General features: G+C 62.5%; 1 protein-coding gene and 1 long non-coding RNA gene across 11 annotated transcripts; one reads left to right on the top strand and one right to left on the bottom strand.

The window, feature by feature from the left end:
- Positions 1-1,087: 1,087 nt before the first annotated feature.
- On the bottom strand, positions 1,088-13,751 carry GCGR (glucagon receptor). Of its 10 annotated transcripts, none has more exons than XM_039476755.2 (15): positions 11,388-11,603; positions 7,948-8,056; positions 6,561-6,788; positions 6,121-6,223; positions 4,309-4,416; positions 4,111-4,232; positions 3,911-4,017; positions 3,664-3,838; positions 3,429-3,588; positions 3,296-3,356; positions 2,989-3,058; positions 2,576-2,664; positions 2,176-2,314; positions 2,060-2,101; positions 1,088-1,630 (listed from the first exon to the last, which is right to left on the bottom strand). In XM_039476755.2, the coding sequence occupies exons 3-15, from the start codon at positions 6,615-6,617 to the stop codon at positions 1,403-1,405; spliced, it is 1,461 nt and encodes a 486-aa protein (XP_039332689.2). In that variant the 5' UTR covers positions 6,618-6,788; positions 7,948-8,056; positions 11,388-11,603; the 3' UTR covers positions 1,088-1,402. The 10 variants fall into 10 exon arrangements, with proteins under 10 accessions (XP_039332689.2, XP_039332691.2, XP_039332694.2 ...); XM_039476757.2 differs by lacking the exon at positions 11,388-11,603 and adding an exon at positions 10,601-11,380; XM_039476760.2 differs by lacking the exons at positions 7,948-8,056; positions 11,388-11,603 and adding an exon at positions 13,602-13,751.
- Positions 12,135-16,297, top strand: LOC120366881 (uncharacterized). Its single transcript, XR_005581403.2, has 3 exons — positions 12,135-12,852; positions 13,191-13,892; positions 14,041-16,297. It is a non-coding gene; the product is annotated as an uncharacterized LOC120366881 (long non-coding RNA).
- The last annotated feature ends 1,172 nt before the right edge of the window (positions 16,298-17,469 follow it).

Raw genomic sequence — 17,469 nt, 5'->3', positions numbered from 1 at the left:
TGGCCTTGCAGCCCCACCAATCACAGTAACCACAGGGCCCCAGGCTTGCACGCACGCGCTGTGGTGGGTGGCAGGGTGAGCGCCCCCCCCCCCCAAGGAGGGCCCCAGTGCCTGGCGGGTGAGTAATTCTATTTACCTTTCCGCAGCAGCCTCCTGTTCCCTCATTTGCTCCAATTAGTCCGGCTCTGCCTGAGTGGCTCCAGCCCACGTGGCCCAGGCGGGGGCTGTGAACACCCCCTCCCCCAGGGCCCAGCAGCTCCTCAGAGCAGGGCCACCTGGCTGGCTCCTTCCCCAGCCCATGCACACACCTCAGCAGGTCTCACAGCGCCTGCTGCGGGGACCACCCTGAGGGCTGACCTTACGGCCATCCACCCTGGACTTGCCCCACCCCTGCTGTGTGGTCCCGGGGACCTTACACTGAGGGTGTGTCGCAGACAATGGGAGCCCCCACCCTGAAGCACCTCCTGTGTACAAGAGGCAGCTCTTTCCTGGTGCTCCCTGGCTGGCAAGCAGGGTGCCCACCCACCATGTGGTAGCACAAAACCTGGCATGGGCTGGACCTTTCTGTGTGGCATGGGTGCTGTGCAGAGCTGAGGCATTGGGCACTGCCCCTTCCCCTGGACTCGTGGCAATGTTCAGGCCCATTTCTTCCTGCTTCAATCTGCTAGGTGGCCTGCAAATTGCCCGAGGCAGCTGGAGTGGAGATGAAGTGCAGGCCAGGGGGCTCAGGAAGGGCAGGCCTCCATGGAGAAGATGCCCTCAGGTGAACCTGGTGCTGATGGGTTTGACAGGGGGACTGATGTCTCATGCTCCCTTAGCCACTGTGCCCCTCACATCTCTGGAATGGGGACCCTCTGGCGGTGAAAGGGTCCGGGGGGACTGCCCGCCAGGACCAGGAGGGGAAGGTGTCCAGCCTGCTCGGATGGGCACAGGCTGGCCGCCCTCTGGGGTTCCAGTGCCAACTGTCTGTGAGCTGGGGCATCGGGGGACCCTTAGCACCCGTACTGGTGCTGACCACCCACTGCTGTTCCATCCCCCACCGCTCCGGCCTCGGCTCTTCCAGCCCTGCTTTCCAGGACACGCGTGGTGGCTGCCTGAGCTCTTTATTGTTGGGGAACATTTCCACGCACATAGGACATCACGGCACACGTGGGGACACAGGCGTGCAGTTCCCGGCACAGTGCCCCACCCCCGCCCTGGACTCTTCTGCTCACCCCTGCACCAGGGACAGGGCAGGCACAGGGAGGGGAGGCCCCACCTCACAGATCGTCACACTGGGGGTGGGGGTTGGAGGCTGCTGTTGGCTCCCCGACCCCAGCCTCAGCTGGGCATCCCGTTCTGGGTTGTTCAGTGCCACCGTCTGGGTGTCTGAGTCCAGCTCTAGCTGGGGTTCCAGCAGGGTTCAGAAGGGGCTCTCAGCTAACCTAGAGAGGCCACCGGCCAACGGGGTCGCCACAGATGAATCCTGGCCAGCGCCGTGGCTGCCTCCACCGCTCCCAAACCGCAGCTTCTTGCTGGGAGGGCTGAGGCCGGGCACAGACGAGGCCCTGTGGCCGCTAGTGTTCTGTTCCTCCTGTAGCACTTTGCCCAGGCGCCAGCGGTGCCAGCGCCGCCGCAGCTCTGACTGTACCTGGGGGCAGGGTGAGAGGCCAGTCCCAGGGACTGCCTGTCCTCTCCGCCCCGCCGGAACCTGCCGTGGGCCTCGCTGGAGATGCCCAGTCTCCACTCGGAGGCGCACAGAGCGACACAAGCTCCCTGCTGGGCACAGGTGGCCAGCCTTCCTGGCGGCTCACTATGCCACGCAGCCATCACCACAGAAAGCACAGTCTGCAGACACCTGGGGACTCCCCACTGTGTACACCCTGACGATGGGGTGGAGGCCAACCTGCACTGGGGGCCTGACACCCAGCGCTATGGTAACTGCACCCAGTAAGTGCAGGTGGAGGAAAATGCTTGGGCTGTGCCCTCCAACCCCTGGGCAGGGGTGGGGCTGGCATCCATGTGCCCCTGACCCTGATGGCCAGGGCTGATGGTCTCAGACATCCCCACTCCCACTTACCTCCTTGTTGAGGAAGCAGTAGAGGACAGCCACCAGTAGGCCCTGGAGAGAGAGAGAGAGTGGTCAGGGGTGGCTCTCTCCGCCCTGGGTGGGGGTGCTGGAGGGCGGGCAGGCACCTGGAAGGAGCTGAGGAAGAGGTCGAAGAAGAGCTTGGCAGAGCGCAGGGTGCCCTGGGCGTGCTCATCTGTCACAAAGGCGAAGACCACTTCATGGACCCCCAGCAGGGGGATGAGAGTCAGCGTGGACTTAGCCAGCCTGCAGAGGCAGAGCCTGAGCCACCCGCCACCTTCACCCTCACCCTCAACCCCCACCACTCACATGGAGCTTGGAGTCCCGACCGCAGCTGCCCTCTGGCCCTGAGGGTCTCCAGATCTCAGGATGCCATCCCCACCATGGCCCCCACCACCCTGCCCCTTGGCCCACATCATCCATGTGGAGCTTGGGGTCCCCACCCCAGGTCCCCTGTGGCCCTGAGGGTCTCCAGGTCTCCAGGAGCCGGCCAGCCACGGCACCCACCGGAACTTGTAGTCTGTGTGGTGCATCTGCCGTGCTCGAAGCTTGGCCACAAGCAGATGAACGACGCGGATGAAGATGAATAAGTTGATCTGCGTGAGAAGGGTGCCGGTCAGGGCCACCCTGAGCCCCAGGGGACAGCTCTGTGCCCTTGGAAGGCCCCAGCCGACTCTCCTGCAGGTGGGCCTGGCAGCCAGATAGGCCCTGGGCTACACAGCCCTGGGGATGGTGGGCATCCTGTCAGGGAGGAGCAGCCTGGCTCAGTGCCCAGGGAGTTGGCCAGTGTCCTGGTGTCCTTGCTGGGTGCCAGGCTCCCTCCTGGCCCTCCCAGGCAGGATGCTGCTGTCTCTTGGGGCAAGCTGGGACACCAAGGGAGGAGGGGCTTGGGGTGTGCTCTTCAATCTTCATCTCCTCACCAGGATGGCCAGGAAGACAGGGAACCGCAGGATCCACCAGAAGCCCATGTTGTCATTGCTGGTCCAGCACCTGCGATGCGAGACCACTCGCATAACGGGGCCCCACCCCCTGCCCCTCAGCCCCTCAGCACTCCCAGCCGGGTTCTGCCAGGATCTAATTCACACCTCAGTAAAGACAGGAAGAAGGTTGAGAACGACCCCCTTCCCCAAGCACCAGGCCCATCGCAAGCCCCTCCCTGCTTCTGGCCAGAGCCCCACTCCCCAGCCCCCAGACCCCTCCCTGGGCTGCCCGGCTGCTCATACTCACTGGATGTTCTCAAACAGACACTTGACCACCGCCCAGGGGATGACGAACAGCATGGGGGCACCTGTGGGGGGCAGTAGCTGTGGTCGCAAGGCTGGGCCAGTGTGCCCAACCCCTCCTGTGCCAGCTCACTCACCCCAGCCGATGCCCAGGTAGAGGCGGAAGAAGCTCCTCTCGGGGAGGGTGGCAAGGCCCAGCAGGCTGTGCAGGTACAGGCCCTCCACCAGCAGCCAGCAGTAGTTGGCCATGATGCCATAATGCATGAACACCGCGGCCACACGGCAGCCGGCCACCGCCTGGCACAGGTGCAGTGTGAGCATGGCCATGTGGCCACCTGCCTGCCCGCCCGCCCGCCCGCCTTTGTGGGCCACCTGGGCTGGGGGGCTCACTCCGTCGCTGAGCCAGATGCTAACAGTGAGGTCGTCTCCGATCTTCTGGCTGTAGCGGGTCCTGAGCAGCCCGTCAATGACCAGCACGGAGCCGGCCTTCAGCACGAAGGACGCAAACAGGTTGGCGTGGATGGCGTTGCGGGTGCAGTGCAGCTTGCTGTGGGGACAGCCGGTCAGCACCTCCTCCCCCTGCCCTCTGCAGCCGCCCCGGGCACTGGCAGGATCCTACCTGAGGCCCCCCAGGAGGGCCAAGGCGAGGAGCAGGGCTCCCAGGGACAGGCTGTAGCCCACCGTGTACACCGCCTGGAAGCTGCTGTACAGCTTGGCCACCTCCTTCTGTGGGTCACAGTGGTCTGTGAGGACCGGGTAGAGCCCCTGTGCCCGTACCCATCCAGACCCACCTTGCCTGCCTGCCCGCCACCGGCTGACCTGGACCTCAGTCTCCTCGTCGTCTATCTGGCACTGGGAGGCGTTTCGCCAAGGCTGCCCCCGGGGTCCTCGCACCCACTGCCCATCGGGCCCACATCTCTTGAACACGAAGCGGTGTTGCACTGGGGGTGTGGGGCAGGCTGGGGTCAGCTCCACCCCAGGCCCACCCCTCCCACAGCCCTGCCTCTCGATGGGTACCTTTGTGGTGCCAAGGCAGGTACCAGGGGCAGGAGATGTTGGCTGTGGTATTTGGAGGAGTGTCCGGCCAACAGGAATACTTGTCGAAGGTCCTGTTGCAGACCAGCTCTGCAGAGTGGGGTGGGGCCGGGCAGAGTGGGGTGGGGCCGGGCAGAGTGGGGTGGGGCCGGGCAGAGTGGGGTGGGGCCGGGCAGGACAGGGCGGGAGGAAGGGCTCCCTCAGCAGGCCTCTTTCCTCCCTCTGGCAGCCTGAGTCCTGCAGTCACTTTCCCCAGGAGGTGGTCTGGGCTGCTGCCTCCCTTACCTGACCTCCACCTCCCCCACCTGACCTCCACCTCCCCACCTGACCTCCACCTCCCCACCTGACCTCCACTTCCCCACCTGACCTCCACCTCCCACACCTGACCTCCACCTCCCACACCTGACCTCCACCTCCCCCACCTGACCTCCACTTCCCCTACCTGACCTCCACCTCCCTTACCTGACCTCCACCTCCCCACCTGACCCCCGCCTCCCTTACCTGACCTCCACTTCCCCACCTGACCTCCACCTCCCACACCTGACCTCCACCTCCCTTACCTGACCTCCACCTCCCCAACCTGACCTCCACCTCCCCACCTGACCTCCACCTCCCCCACCTGACCTCCACCTCCCTTACCTGACCTCCACCTCCCCCACACCTGACTTCCACCTCCCACACCTGACCTCCACCTCCCTTACCTGACCTCCACCTCCCTTACCTGACCTCCACCTCCCACACCTGACCTCCACCTCCCTTACCTGACCTCCACCTCCCACACCTGACCTCCACCTCCCTTACCTGACCTCCACCTCCCTTACCTGACCTCCACCTCCCTTACCTGACCTCCACCTCCCCACCTGACCTCCACCTCCCCACCTGACCTCCACCTCCCCCACCTGACCTCCACCTCCCCCACCTGACCTCCACCTCCCCCACCTGACCTCCACCTCCCTTACCTGACCTCCACTTCCCCACCTGACCTCCACCTCCCACACCTGACCTCCACCTCCCCCACACCTGACCTCCACCTCCCACACCTGACCTCCACCTCCCACACCTGACCTCCACCTCCCCCACCTGACCTCCACCTCCCCTGGACCAGCCTTCCCAGAGCCCGCAGCCCTACCCTGAGTTCCAGCTCTGCCAGGACAGCTGCCCTTGAAGACCTCCCACCTCAAATGTGCCCCAAACCCACACTGGTGTCCTCCCTTCCCCATGACTGTCTTGAGTCACCTCCCTCTCTGAGGCTGAACCCAATGTGGTTTTTGTCCTTCCTAGGTGCACCACTAAGCTATGGCTGCCACACCTGCTCCCCTCTGCCCAACGGAGGCCGCCTCCCTTGTCTGACCATGGCACTGCCTCCCCAGCAAGTCCTCCAGCCCCAGCCTCTCCCTGAACTCCAAGTGTCCAGGTCATGAGTGCCCTCCCAGGCCTGTGTGCTCTGCTGACCCTCTGGGTCCCCCCTCCCACCCCTTGGCACTGTCTGCCCACTGGAAGCTCCATGGGCATAGGTGGTGGTGCCCGCCTGGGCCTGGGGGCGCACAGCAGCAGCAGCCAGTTTCCACCGTTCTGTTATTTCCTGCATCTGCGGCCTTGGGTGGGTCCCCAGCTTCGTGGCTCAGTTACCTCATTACCTCACCTGCCAGTGGCAGTGGGCACCTGAGGAGTGACAAGCCTCCCTTGGCAGGGTAGCTTCAGGGGCTGCACAAGCACCCAGGAAACTTCCCATGAAGAGAGCTCAGGGTGTGCTGAGGTGGGGCCCGGGCGGGAAGGCTCTGGGTGGGGACTCACCAGTGGGAGGGGGCAGCAGGCTCAGGTTGTGGTGACACTGGTCACCGTAGAGCTTCCACTTCTCAAATAGGAAGTCCATCACCTGAGCGGAGGAGGCCTGTGGCTGGGGGACACATGCACAAGCAGCCAGGCAGATGGACAGACGGGCAGGCAGGCAGGCGGACAGATAGGCAGGAAGGCAGACAGGTGGGCAGACAGACGGGCAGGCAGACGGGCAGGTGGGCAGACGGGCAGACAGGCGGATGGGTAGGCAGACAGACGGGCAGGCAGATGGGCAGGCAGACGGATGGGCAGACACAAGCGGGCAGACAGACGGGCAGGCAGGCAGGCGGACAGACGGGCGGGCAGACAGGCAGGCAGGCAGGCGGGCAGGCAGAGAGCCATCAGTGTTCAGTCCTCATGGGAGGGCTCCGGGTGCTGAGGGTGGTGTGAGTCCTCACCTTGAAGACCAGCAGTAGCAGCAGCAGCACAGCTTGGCGTGGCTGGCGGAGAGGCATGCCTCTGGGCAGCTAGCTGCCCCCAACATCTGGCAGGGACTGCACGTCTGAGGCCACTTAGTCCTGGTGTCTGTGCATGCTCCTCTGGGGGCTGCTGAGTGGCAGAGCCTGGGGAGTCCTGGCCGGGGGGGCGTCCTTCTCCCGTTAAGCTGCTCCTCTGAGCCTCCTTATCTATGGATAAAGAGGGAGCTGGGAGGGAGGAGACCCCAGGAGGGGCCCCTTTTTGCCAGGGGGAGCTTGGGCCACCTGACCAGCTCCCACGTGCCAGGAGGTCTTGACTAGGGTCGTGGGGGCTGCACCATCTCCCCTGGTGGAGCTGGCTTTCCTGTCACCCAGGGCTGGCTGGCTGGGAGCTTTCAGGGTCCCAGAGACCCTTGTCTCAGCGCTGGTGGCAGCCACCCTCCTGTCAGGTGGCCCAATGCTCTTGGAGGGGGACCGGCCTCCCCAGATGCTGACCTCCTCCCTCAGTTGACAGCCCCCGGCTGGTCAGTCCTCACCATTCTCCTCACCTATTCTTTTTTTTTTTTTTTTTTTGAGACGGAGTTTCGCCCTTGTTACCCAGGCTGGAGTGCAATGGCGCGATCTCGGCTCACCGCAACCTCCGCCTCCTGGGTTCAGGCAATTCTCCTGCCTCAGCCTCCTGAGTAGCTGGGATTACAGGCACGCGCCACCATGCCCAGGTAATTTTTTGTATTTTTAGTAGAGACGGGGTTTCACCACATTGACCAGGATGGTCTCGATCTCTCAACCTCGTGATCCACCCGCCTCGGCCTCCCAAAGTGCTGGGATTACAGGCTTGAGCCACCGCGCCCGGCCATCTCCTCACCTATTCTTAGCCCCTGGGAAAGTTGGCTTGTCAGGCTGACGAGCCAACATGCCGAGCGTGAGGGTGGCAGTGCCTGGACCGTCCATCACTTGGCCCCAGGGTCACAGTGAGCAAGGTGGCTGGGCTAAATTGCAGCTTCGCTAGGCCAAGTGAGGAGCCTACACTGGGGGGTCTATTTCATGCATGCCCCCTGCCCAGCAGTGGGGTGCGTCGATGCCCCATGGGTGCTGTGCAAGGCTCAGCTGGGCTTCCTGGGTCCCTGGGATGCCCCTAGCTGGCTGCACATTCTTTTGAGATAAGCACTGCCAGCACCAGCTCAAAGGAAGAGCTGGCCTGGGGTGGGGGCACAGGGTGAGGAAGACAGCCTCCATGGTGCCTGCTGGGGCTGCAGGAGGCACAGCGGCTGGTCCCCGGCCAGAGCCAGCATCTGAGCTGGGAGTTCAGGGCAGCAACAGCCCCAGAAATCGGCCTTTTACTGCTATGGAGCCCAGTTTTCGCACCCACCGAATTCCATGGGAGAGGCAGGGAGGGTCTTCTGTGGGGCCTGAGTGCAGGGTCCTGCGAGTGGCTGGCTGTGAGCCCCGGGCTGCGATGGGCTCTTCTTTGGGGCACCCTCAAACAGAATAAGAGGTGTGGATGGACGGTTGGGCAGATGGAGGGCAGTGCCAGGAGAAACCAGGGAGAGGGTGAGGAGGGGCAAAGGCTGCAGCTGGAGCAGAGGGTTTCTGGGCAGGGCTGGACATCGGGCCGCCACAGTACAGCCTGGATTTTAGCCTCCTCCAGGCAGTGGCTGTGACCCTGAGCGGGGCCAGCTCCACCTGGGGTTCGTCCTGATAATGGGGCCTGAGATGCGCCATGCAGGGTGACAGCTGAATGACGGGGACAGGCACCTGTGTCACAGGCTGCTAACGGGCTCCCAACCCCAGCCCTTGGGCCTTGGGCTCATGAAGGGGCTGCTGGGAGGCAGGACCTGTGTGTCGCTGATGCCCAGTCCCTGAGCCAGGTGAGGAGTCAGGCAGGCTTAGCGCTGAGAACCAAGGAACCACAGAATCGGGGGCTCTCTCTTGACGGACAGAGCAGCAGGTGGGTGGGGCAGGAGGGGCAGTTTTGGCGTCCCCAGCTCTGGGGTCACATAAGGGGCCTTATCTTCCCTGATTCTAATCAAACAGCTCCATCTGCTACCACTGCCCTGGGCGGCTCTGGCCACTGCACCAGGCTGGGCAAGGAGCAGCAGGGGCTGCCTCTCCCCACTGTGCGCACCCCCCACCCAGAGGGGCCCTGGAGGAGGGGCGGTGCTGGATGGACAGGCTCAGGAGCACAGGAGGGGCCAGGGGCTCCGGGCAAGGGGCAGGGAGAGGGACAAGGGGCGGCTGGAGCAGGGTGGATGGTGGAGACGCAGGCCGGGGCTAGGGAGGAAGGACAGTGACCGATAAGCTGTTCCCTGCCTTAGGGCCCTGCAGTGGGACATGGGGGATGCGTGCTGGCCCTAGGGGTAGATGGTCCAGCCAGGAGCTCCCTGGGCAAAATGACAGCCCCTTAGAATGCAGTGTGGCCAAGGCTGGCTCTGCCGCCACTACTCTGCCAGAGAAACAGGAGCCATTTCAATGCCTGCTGTGTCAACCCCAGAGCCACTGGGAACACCCCAAGCCAGCGAGAGGAGATGGTGCCGCCACACACAAGGGCCTCCACTCCAGGGCCCTGCCTTCCGGCCCGGCGCTCACTCTGGAGACCCCCTCGAGGTTAGGGAGGGTTGGGCTGCCCAGTCCCCCAGGCCTTTTTAAAAAGCACTTAGGGCCTAGGAGTAGGGAGGAGGGAGAGGGACTCTGCGTCCTCCAACCCTCAACAGAAGGTTGGGAAGGTGGGGCTGGGGATCCTGGAGGATTGCCCCCCACAGCGCAGCACCCACCGGCCACAGGTGGGCTACCCATCAAGGCACCCCTAGTCCAGGATCCCTGGGGGTCAGAGCCTCTGAATACAAGAGGTGGGGTGGAGGCAATTCTCCACTGGGTCTGATAGTGAGACAGAGGGTTTCCATTCCCTGAGGGCAGTGGGTCCTGTGTGGGTAGGGACACTCCAGCTGCTTATCCCAGCAGGGGTGGGTGGAGCCAGCTGAGCCTCCAGGAGACAGCCCAGCCTGGAGAGCAGGGCTGAGCCCGTTGTGGTCCTGGGACAGAGCACAATTTAACTTCCCAAGTGGGTACCCCACAGCACATCAGTGACAGTGACACACCAGCTCACAATGGGAGGGGCTTTGCTGCCTGAAGGGAAGAAGGGACCCTCCTCTGTTGATCTCACCCAGCCCTCTCCCCCCACAGGAGATGACCTCACCCAGCCCTCTGCCCCCACAGGAGACCCTGACCTCACCCAGCCCTCTCCCCCCACAGGAGACCCTGACCTCTCCCAACCCTCTCCCCCCACAGGAGACCCTGACCTCTCCCAGCCCTCTCCCCCCACAGGAGACCCTGACCTCACCCAGCCCTCTCCCCCCACAGGAGACCCTGACCTCACCCAGCCCTCTCCCCCCACAGGAGACCCTGACCTCACCCAGCCCTCTCCCCCCACAGGAGACCCTGACCTCACCCAGCCCTCTCCCCCCACAGGAGACCCTGACCTCTCCCAGCCCTCTCCCCCCACAGGAGACCCTGACCTCACCCAGCCCTCTCCCCCCACAGGAGACCCTGACCTCACCCAGCCCTCTCCCCCCACAGGAGACCCTGACCTCACCCAGCCCTCTCCCCCCACAGGAGACCCTGACCTCACCCAGCCCTCTCCCCTTCTCCCATTGCCATCTGTTGGGCCACACCAGTCACCAGCAGGGCTGGCACCCCTGTCCTGTCCTATGCCCGCCCTGGCAGAACACGTGACTAGGGCGCTCATGGCTCCATCAGGCCCCACCAATTCCCACGACGGGGGCGGTTGAGGGACCCGCAGACCTGGAGCTGGGCCCCTAGGATGGGTGGAGCAGCCGCTGGTCGAGGAAGGCAGTGGGCCTCCCCAGTAGGTTCCCAAGGGGCCTCCCGGAGGCTCTCAGTAGCTCGGAGGAGCGGTGGGAGCCGGGGTGTTTTTGTGAAACCAGAGAAGGTAGCGGAAGGTCAGGGCACCAGGGCGGGATCAGGGGCCACAGGCTGTTGACAAAGCCCGATCCCTGCGTCCTCACCCTGTGGGGGCGGGGCAGGCCTGGGTCCCGGCCAGGTGCGCTCCGACCCCCCGACCCTCGCGCCGCAACGTCAAGGGCAGGAAGCAGCCCTGGCTGGTCCTCGGAGCATGCAGGCGCCGAGAGGTCCGGGGTCGGTGGGTTCGGGATCGGAGCATAGACCCCGTGGCCGAGTAGGGGGGCGAAGGGGGGCCGGAGAGGCCGGAGCCGGACAGGGCAGTGACCGGCTTGTCGGGGTCAAAGTCGCCAGTGTGGGCCGCGGAAGGGGAGCGGCCAGGCGGGGTGCAGACACCCCCACCCATCCCGGGCAACGCCGGCGCTCCGGGGCAGTCCTCGGGGCGGGAGCCGGCGGAGGGGAGCGCGCGCTGCTGAGACCCCGCTCCCGAGGGCGCATCCACGGCGCTTTGTGCGCTCCCAGGGCGGCGGAGCCCGAGACCGGAGGGAGGAGCGAGTCCGGCAAAGGGTGGCAGCCGCAGCGCCAGGCAGCCAGCGACGCCCCCTCCCCCAGCCGCGCTCCCGGGACCAGAAGACGCGGGAGGGACTGAGACCCCTGGGCCTGCCCGACGGTGCAGGACCAGGGTTGGGGGGCGTCCGAGCCAGGGTTGGGAACGGAGGTGTCCGTCGGGACTGAGGACCGCGCCAGCCGGGGCCCCGGAGACCGCCAGCCGCTTCCCCCTCCTCGCGCCCCGCGCCCTTGCCCCGGGCCCCGCTGCGCCCCAGGCCCCGCAGTCTCCGTCCCGCCCGGGTCTGCTCCGAAACGTCCCCCCGGGGCCACCGCCCAGGTGCTCACCGCGCGGCGCTGCTCTGGGCTCGGCTCGGCTCCCCGCCGTCCTCCAGGAGCGCTCGGGTCGGGTCAGAGCCCCGGTGGCCGCGGGTCTCCGCGGCGCTGCCGGATCCGGGTCGGCGCCGGCTCCGCGCCCGCGCCCCGCGCCCCACGCCCCGCGCCAACTTTCCAGCTGCGACGCAGGGCGAGGGCGGCGGCGGAGGGGCGGGTGCGGGGCGGGGGCGCGGGGGTGGGAGCAGCAGCCGAGGGTCCCCGCCCGCCCTGCGCGCAGCCTCCCGGAGAGCTTCGGCTCTGCCCACCCTGCGCGGGGAGCCCCAGCGCCTCGGACCCGCGAGCGACCCCGTCCCGGCCACACGCAGACCCCGAGCCCTGACCTCCGCCCGCGGCCCCTCGCCCCGCAGACCTTGGTCCCCTGGATCCTGGTGCAGCAGGCCCCCGACCCCGCGGACCCTGGCACAGCAGGTGGCGATCACGGCGGGTCCTGGCTCCCCGCGGGGACACCCCAGGTGTGGAGGAGCGCGGCGGGGCGTGGGGGCCGTGGCTCAGCGCCCCTTCCTCTCGCTCCCTCCGCGTCCCTGGGCGGGCACCTCCTTGCACCCTTCCTCCAGTGTCCCCGGGTTCTCGCCGCTTCTTTCTGCTGCCTTCCTGATTTTCTGGATGAACCCACACCCGCACTCGCCCCCACCGCGCCTCTTTGCAGAGCAGATGGGGGCTGGAGTGGGAGCCGACATGGGTGGACCGGGGGGCGGTCCTTGGGGTGCCCTTTAACTCTTTCTGTGCCACATCCCCGGTCTCCAGCCAGTTCTGTGGCGCGGAGGCTCCTCCGGCACCGCTCAAACCCAGCAGCGCGCGGACCTGGGCCCCAACCGGCTGGTCCTCTCCCCTCCCTGTCGCACCACCTCCTTTCTTAGGAGCGGAAAAGCCCCAGCCAGAAGCCCTACCTTCCCCAAGAGGCCCGCTCAGGGGACATTCTCCCCTCCCTCACTCCCCCTAAAGCCCACATCACGCCTGGCTTTGGGGTCACCGGAACCTCGGCCCCCGCCCCTCCCCTTCCAACCCCAGCAGTCCCTGCTCTGTGCCTAGTGATCTTGGCGTCACCACAACCCCATGGACGCCTTGAGGCCTCACCTCTCCCGGCCCGTCAGCATCCTGGGACACTGATGTTCATGCCCTCCTTCTGGAAAGTTCTCCCCCCGGCTGTGGCTTCCAGGATGAGCACTCTCCGCCTCCCACTTCCGCCCCTTCTCCTGCCCGCTCTTCCCTTCTCCCCGAGAGGTCCTCTTCCCCACCGAGCCCCTCCCGTGTCCCTGACCGTGTCCCTGACTGTAGTGCCCTGCTCCTGTCCGGTGGCGATGGCGCCTCTGTGTCCACTGCGAAGCCTCCCCCCGCGTCTCCAGTCCTTCTCCTGGTCCGCCTGCATTTCCCTAGAGCTGTCCTGGTCACCCTCACCCTGGGACTCCCCCTGTCCGTGGTGAGCTCCTTTGATAGATGAACCCTTGGTTTTGGGGGGTCCTTTTTCCTCCCTAATTCTACTTCTGTTTTAGGGGCTATGGGAATGCAGGACCCTAATCCCAGCCGCTCTCCTCACCCATGGGCTACTTCCCTCTGAAGCTTAGCCCAGCTCTGTGACCCCCACAGGCCTGCCCCGCCCCTCCCCCACTTCCCTGCTAGGCCACACTGTGGGGGCGCCATGCTTCCCAACCCATAGGAAGCCCCGTTCCTGGAGGAGGCATTCTGTTTTAGTCTGAGCAGTGGGCAGAGGCAAAGGTCAGAAGGCAAAGGTCATAAACGTTTGTCTCTGCCTGCCAGAATCTGCCTCGGCTACCCCATCCTCTCCCCTGTCTACCGACAAGAGCAGAGGCGGACGTGGGACAGGACACAGGGTGGCAGCCCTGCAAACTGCATCCACCCGTTGGGATAAGCAGCTGGAGTGTCCCTACCCACATGGGACCCACCGCCTGCAGGGAACGGAGGACCCCTGCCTCACTATCAGAGCCACTGGAGAATTGCCCCCACCCCACCTCTTGTATTCAGAGGCCCTGACCCCTAGGGATCCCAGACTAGGGGTGCCTTGATGGGGAGCCCACCTGTGGCCTGCGGGTGCTGGGCTGTGGGGGGCAATCCTCCAGGATCCCCAGCCCCACCTTCCCAACCTTCTGTTGAGGTTGGGAAGACACGGAGAGCCCCCCTCCCTTCTCCTCCCCACTCCCCACTCCTCACTTTTCCAGGGGCACAGACAACGAGGTTTTGATCTTGGGTAATGGTGCCCTCCAGCCTCGGTCTGAGACCTCTGTGAGTGGGGGTGATGAGCAGTGGGGTGACGGGGACCACCTCCTGGTGGCTGCAGGGACTGGGATGAGGCTGCTGCAGGCTCTGCACAAATCGGGTGCCATGGGGCTCAGGAGAGGGCGCCCGGCCCTGCAGGAGTCCTTCCTGCCCCTGGGTCCAGGCCGGAGACTGGCAGCTGGAGCCTGGTACCCGCAGGAAGACAAGCAGAAGAAAACATTTGGGGTGAGTGAAGGGGGCAAGGCCTGAAACGTTTGGACTCAGTGCGGGGAGGGAGAGGGACCCGAGGGGGTGGGGACCCCACCCCTGGGCTGGGTGGCCCATATTTATATGACTAAATCCAATACAGGATTCTTTGCTTGACCAAATGCAGTCCAGCTTCTCACAGGCCCGTCTGAACCCTGCCAAGTCAGTTTGGCAAGAAGCCCCCATCCCCCACATCTGATCGGGGTCCTCAGCCTGCCTGCAGCGAGATTCCTGTTACCTGGGTCTTGCCAAAATCCCCCAGCTGCTTCCTCCTAGGGATCTTCCACCTCCCGACCGCGCCCCGCTCCCCCGATCTGAATCGCCTCCTGCCGGTGCTGCCTTCGGAGTTGAGCCCAGGTCTCTACTAAAGCCTTTTTCCCCGATACGATAGTCCTCAACAAAGTCTGTTTGTTAACTGCTATCCCCTGCTGGTTTCCCTTGACACTGGTGAGATATATAAACAGACGGCAGCTGGGAATGGAGGGGGCGGGGCCTTCCCAGGCAGCGGTGGGGACCCTCCATCCAGTCCCCAGGGTCCTCCTCACTTCGGGGGTCCTTCCTGGAGGTGTGCTTGGTCCTGTGCTGCAGTGCGGGCTGCAGGGGGGCTGGGGGCTGGTCTGCACCCCCCCACCCCTGAGACGTGGGTTTCTCTGTGCTGGCGATTCTGGAGACAGCATCTGCAGGGCTTAATCCCGGCGTCTGGCAAGACTTACAGAGCCCATACCACCAGCGAGGTTCCAGGTCTACGGGCAAGCTCGGACGCCCCACCTGCAAGGGACAGGTGCAGGGGCTGCCGAGGAGGAGGGGCCACGGGGGCCCCCCGAAGCCAGGGCGGAGGAACCAAGGGTGGGAGGGAGGCAGATTCTGGGACCAGAAAATGTGGGAATGCAGGAAGGGAAACAGGAGGGGCGGTGGGGCTGCCCCACAGAGAGGACCTCTGTGAGATCAGGGGCATCATTTCCCAGGTGTCTTGAGTGTGCATTCATACATTTTTACTTGGATATTAGTTCTGTAATCAGATTTTCTCCCCACAGCCTGTAACACAAGCCCTTCCTCAGACTAATAAGAAGGCCTCTCCACGAGGCCCGGTGAGGTGGCTCACACCTGTAACCCCAGCACTTTGGGAGGCCGCGGTGGGGGGATCACGAGGTCGGGTGATCGAGACCATCCTGGCTAACACAGTGAAACCCCGTCTCTACCAAAAATACAAAAAAGTAGTCGGGTGTGGTGGTGGGTGCCCATAGTCCCAGCTGCTTGGGAGGCAGAGGCAGGAGAATCGTTTCAACTGGGAAGGTGGAGGTTGCAGTGAGCCGAGATTATGCCACTGCACTCCAGCCTGGAGACCCAGAGTAAGACTCCGTCAAAAAAAAAGGTCTCTCCACATCATTACGAAGGGGCACTTAGTGCTGGAGGGTGTGGGACGCTCAGGTTTTACTCAATCCCTGCAGGACTGAGGAAGGGCACAAACCCACGGCGACGTGAACGGGCCTCTGAGCTGCGTCCTAGCACCTCGCCCTTAGCTGTGAAAACCAAGACCTCCATCACCTGGAAAAGAGGCAACTAGAGGAAACGGAGCTACGACAGGGAACGGAAGAAAACGTCAAGAACATTTTAACCACCGGATTCTCCTTAGAGGTATGAAGGGATGACACCCCCATAAGAACTAGAAAGGAACGCTTTGGAAAACAAGCAGAGCACAGGAGAACCCTTGCTGGCTACAAATAGGATATCTAGAATTTTAAAAATTTAATGGAAGGATTGGAAGATTGAATTGAAGAAATCTCTCAGAAGAAACAACAAAAATCTGAGAAAAATAAAAGGTAACAGGGTGGAAAGTTCACTAGAGCTGAGGGTGGGCGAGGTGGCTCACGCCTGTAGTCCCAGCACTTTGGGAGGCCAGGGCAGGAGGATCACTTGAGCTCAGAAGTTCAAGACCAGCCTGGGCAACATAGTGAGACCTCATCTCTACAAAAAATAAAAAATGAGCCCGGCAAGGTGGCAGATACCTGTAGTCCTAGCTACTTGGGAAGTAGCTGTGAGCCGAGATCCTGCCCTGCACTCCAGCCCGGGCAGCGGAGCAACAACCTCCCAAAGTGCTGGGATCACAAGCATGAGCCACTGCCCCGGACCGGTTGGTTCGATTTTTTTGATCCATCCTGGTTGGTATGTCACAATACCTCGTGGTTTTAATGTGTATTTCCCTCATGACTGAAGATGTTAGTTCTTTTCTCCTTCCTCTTTCCATCTGCCCGTCTTCTCTTGTGAGTCACTGTTCACATCTATTGCTCATCTTAAAAATTGGCTGGATTTTTGGTTTTGTTTGGTTTCTGGGTGTTGTAAGCGTGGCTTACTTTTTAAATTGAGTTGTAAGAGTTCTTTATACATTCTAGGTAGTCTTTTTTTTTTTTTTTTTTTTTTTTTTGAGATGGAGTTTCACTCTTATTGCCCAGGCTGGAGTGCAGTGGCGTGATCTCGGCTCACTGCAACCTTCACCTCCAGGTTCAAGCAATTCTCCTGCCTCAGCCTCCCGAGTAGCTAGGATTACAGGCGCCCACCCCCACACCCAGATAATTTTGTATTTTTTCCAGTAGAGACAAGGTTTTGCCATGTTGGTCAGGCTGGTCTCGAACTCCTGACCTCAGTTGATCCAACCACCTTTGCCTCTCAAAGTGCTAGGATTACAGGTATGAGCCACCATGCTGAGCCTCTAGGTAATCTTTTATCAGATACTTGTTTCATAAATATTCTCTTCAGTTCAGTGGCCTGCTCTTTGATTTTCTTAATTATTTTACAGAAAAATAATTTTTTTTTTTTTTAAATAGAGACAGGATTTCACTATGCTGCCCAGGCTGGAGTGCAGTGGCTATTCACAGGTGTGATCCCACTACTGATCAGCACCGGAGTTTTGACCTGCTCCGTTTCTGACCTGGGCTGGTTCACCCTCCTTAGGCAACCTGGTGGTCCCCCGCTACTGGGAGGTCACCATATTGATGCTGAGCTTAGTGCGGACACCCAAATGGCATAGCGCACTACAGCCCAGAACTCCTGGGCTCAAGAGATCCTCCTGCCTCAGCCTCCGAGTAGCTGGGACTACAAGCACGCGCCACCGCACCCGGCGAGAAGTTTTTAATCTTCATAAAGTTCAAATATAAAATTTTTCTCTACCTCATGTAAGAAATCTTTGCCTAACCAAAAGTCACTAATTTTTTTTCTATCAAGTGTTACTGTCTTCACTGTTTGTCTTTTTTTTTTTTTTTTTTTTTTTTTGAGGCAGTTTCACTCTGTTGCCAGGCGCTAGGCTCAGTGCAGTGGCTCAATCTCAGCTCACTGCAGCCTCCGCCTCCCGGGTTCAAGCAATTCTCCTGCCTTAGCCTCCTGAGTAGCTGGGACTACGGGTGCATGCCACCTGTATTGTATTTTTGGTAGAGATGAGGTTTCACCATGTTCACCATGAGGGTCTTGATTTTTTTTTTTTTTTTTTGAGACGGAGTTTCGCTCGTTACCCAGGCTGGAGTGCAATGGCGCGATCTCGGCTCACCGCAACCTCCGCCTCCTG

The sequence above is a fragment of the Saimiri boliviensis genome, chromosome 17 (assembly GCF_048565385.1).
Source record: "Saimiri boliviensis isolate mSaiBol1 chromosome 17, mSaiBol1.pri, whole genome shotgun sequence".
NCBI classification, from domain to species: domain Eukaryota; kingdom Metazoa; phylum Chordata; class Mammalia; order Primates; family Cebidae; genus Saimiri; species Saimiri boliviensis.
Note: the sequence above shows the minus strand (reverse complement) of the source record. Positions and strands in the feature narration are given on the sequence as shown.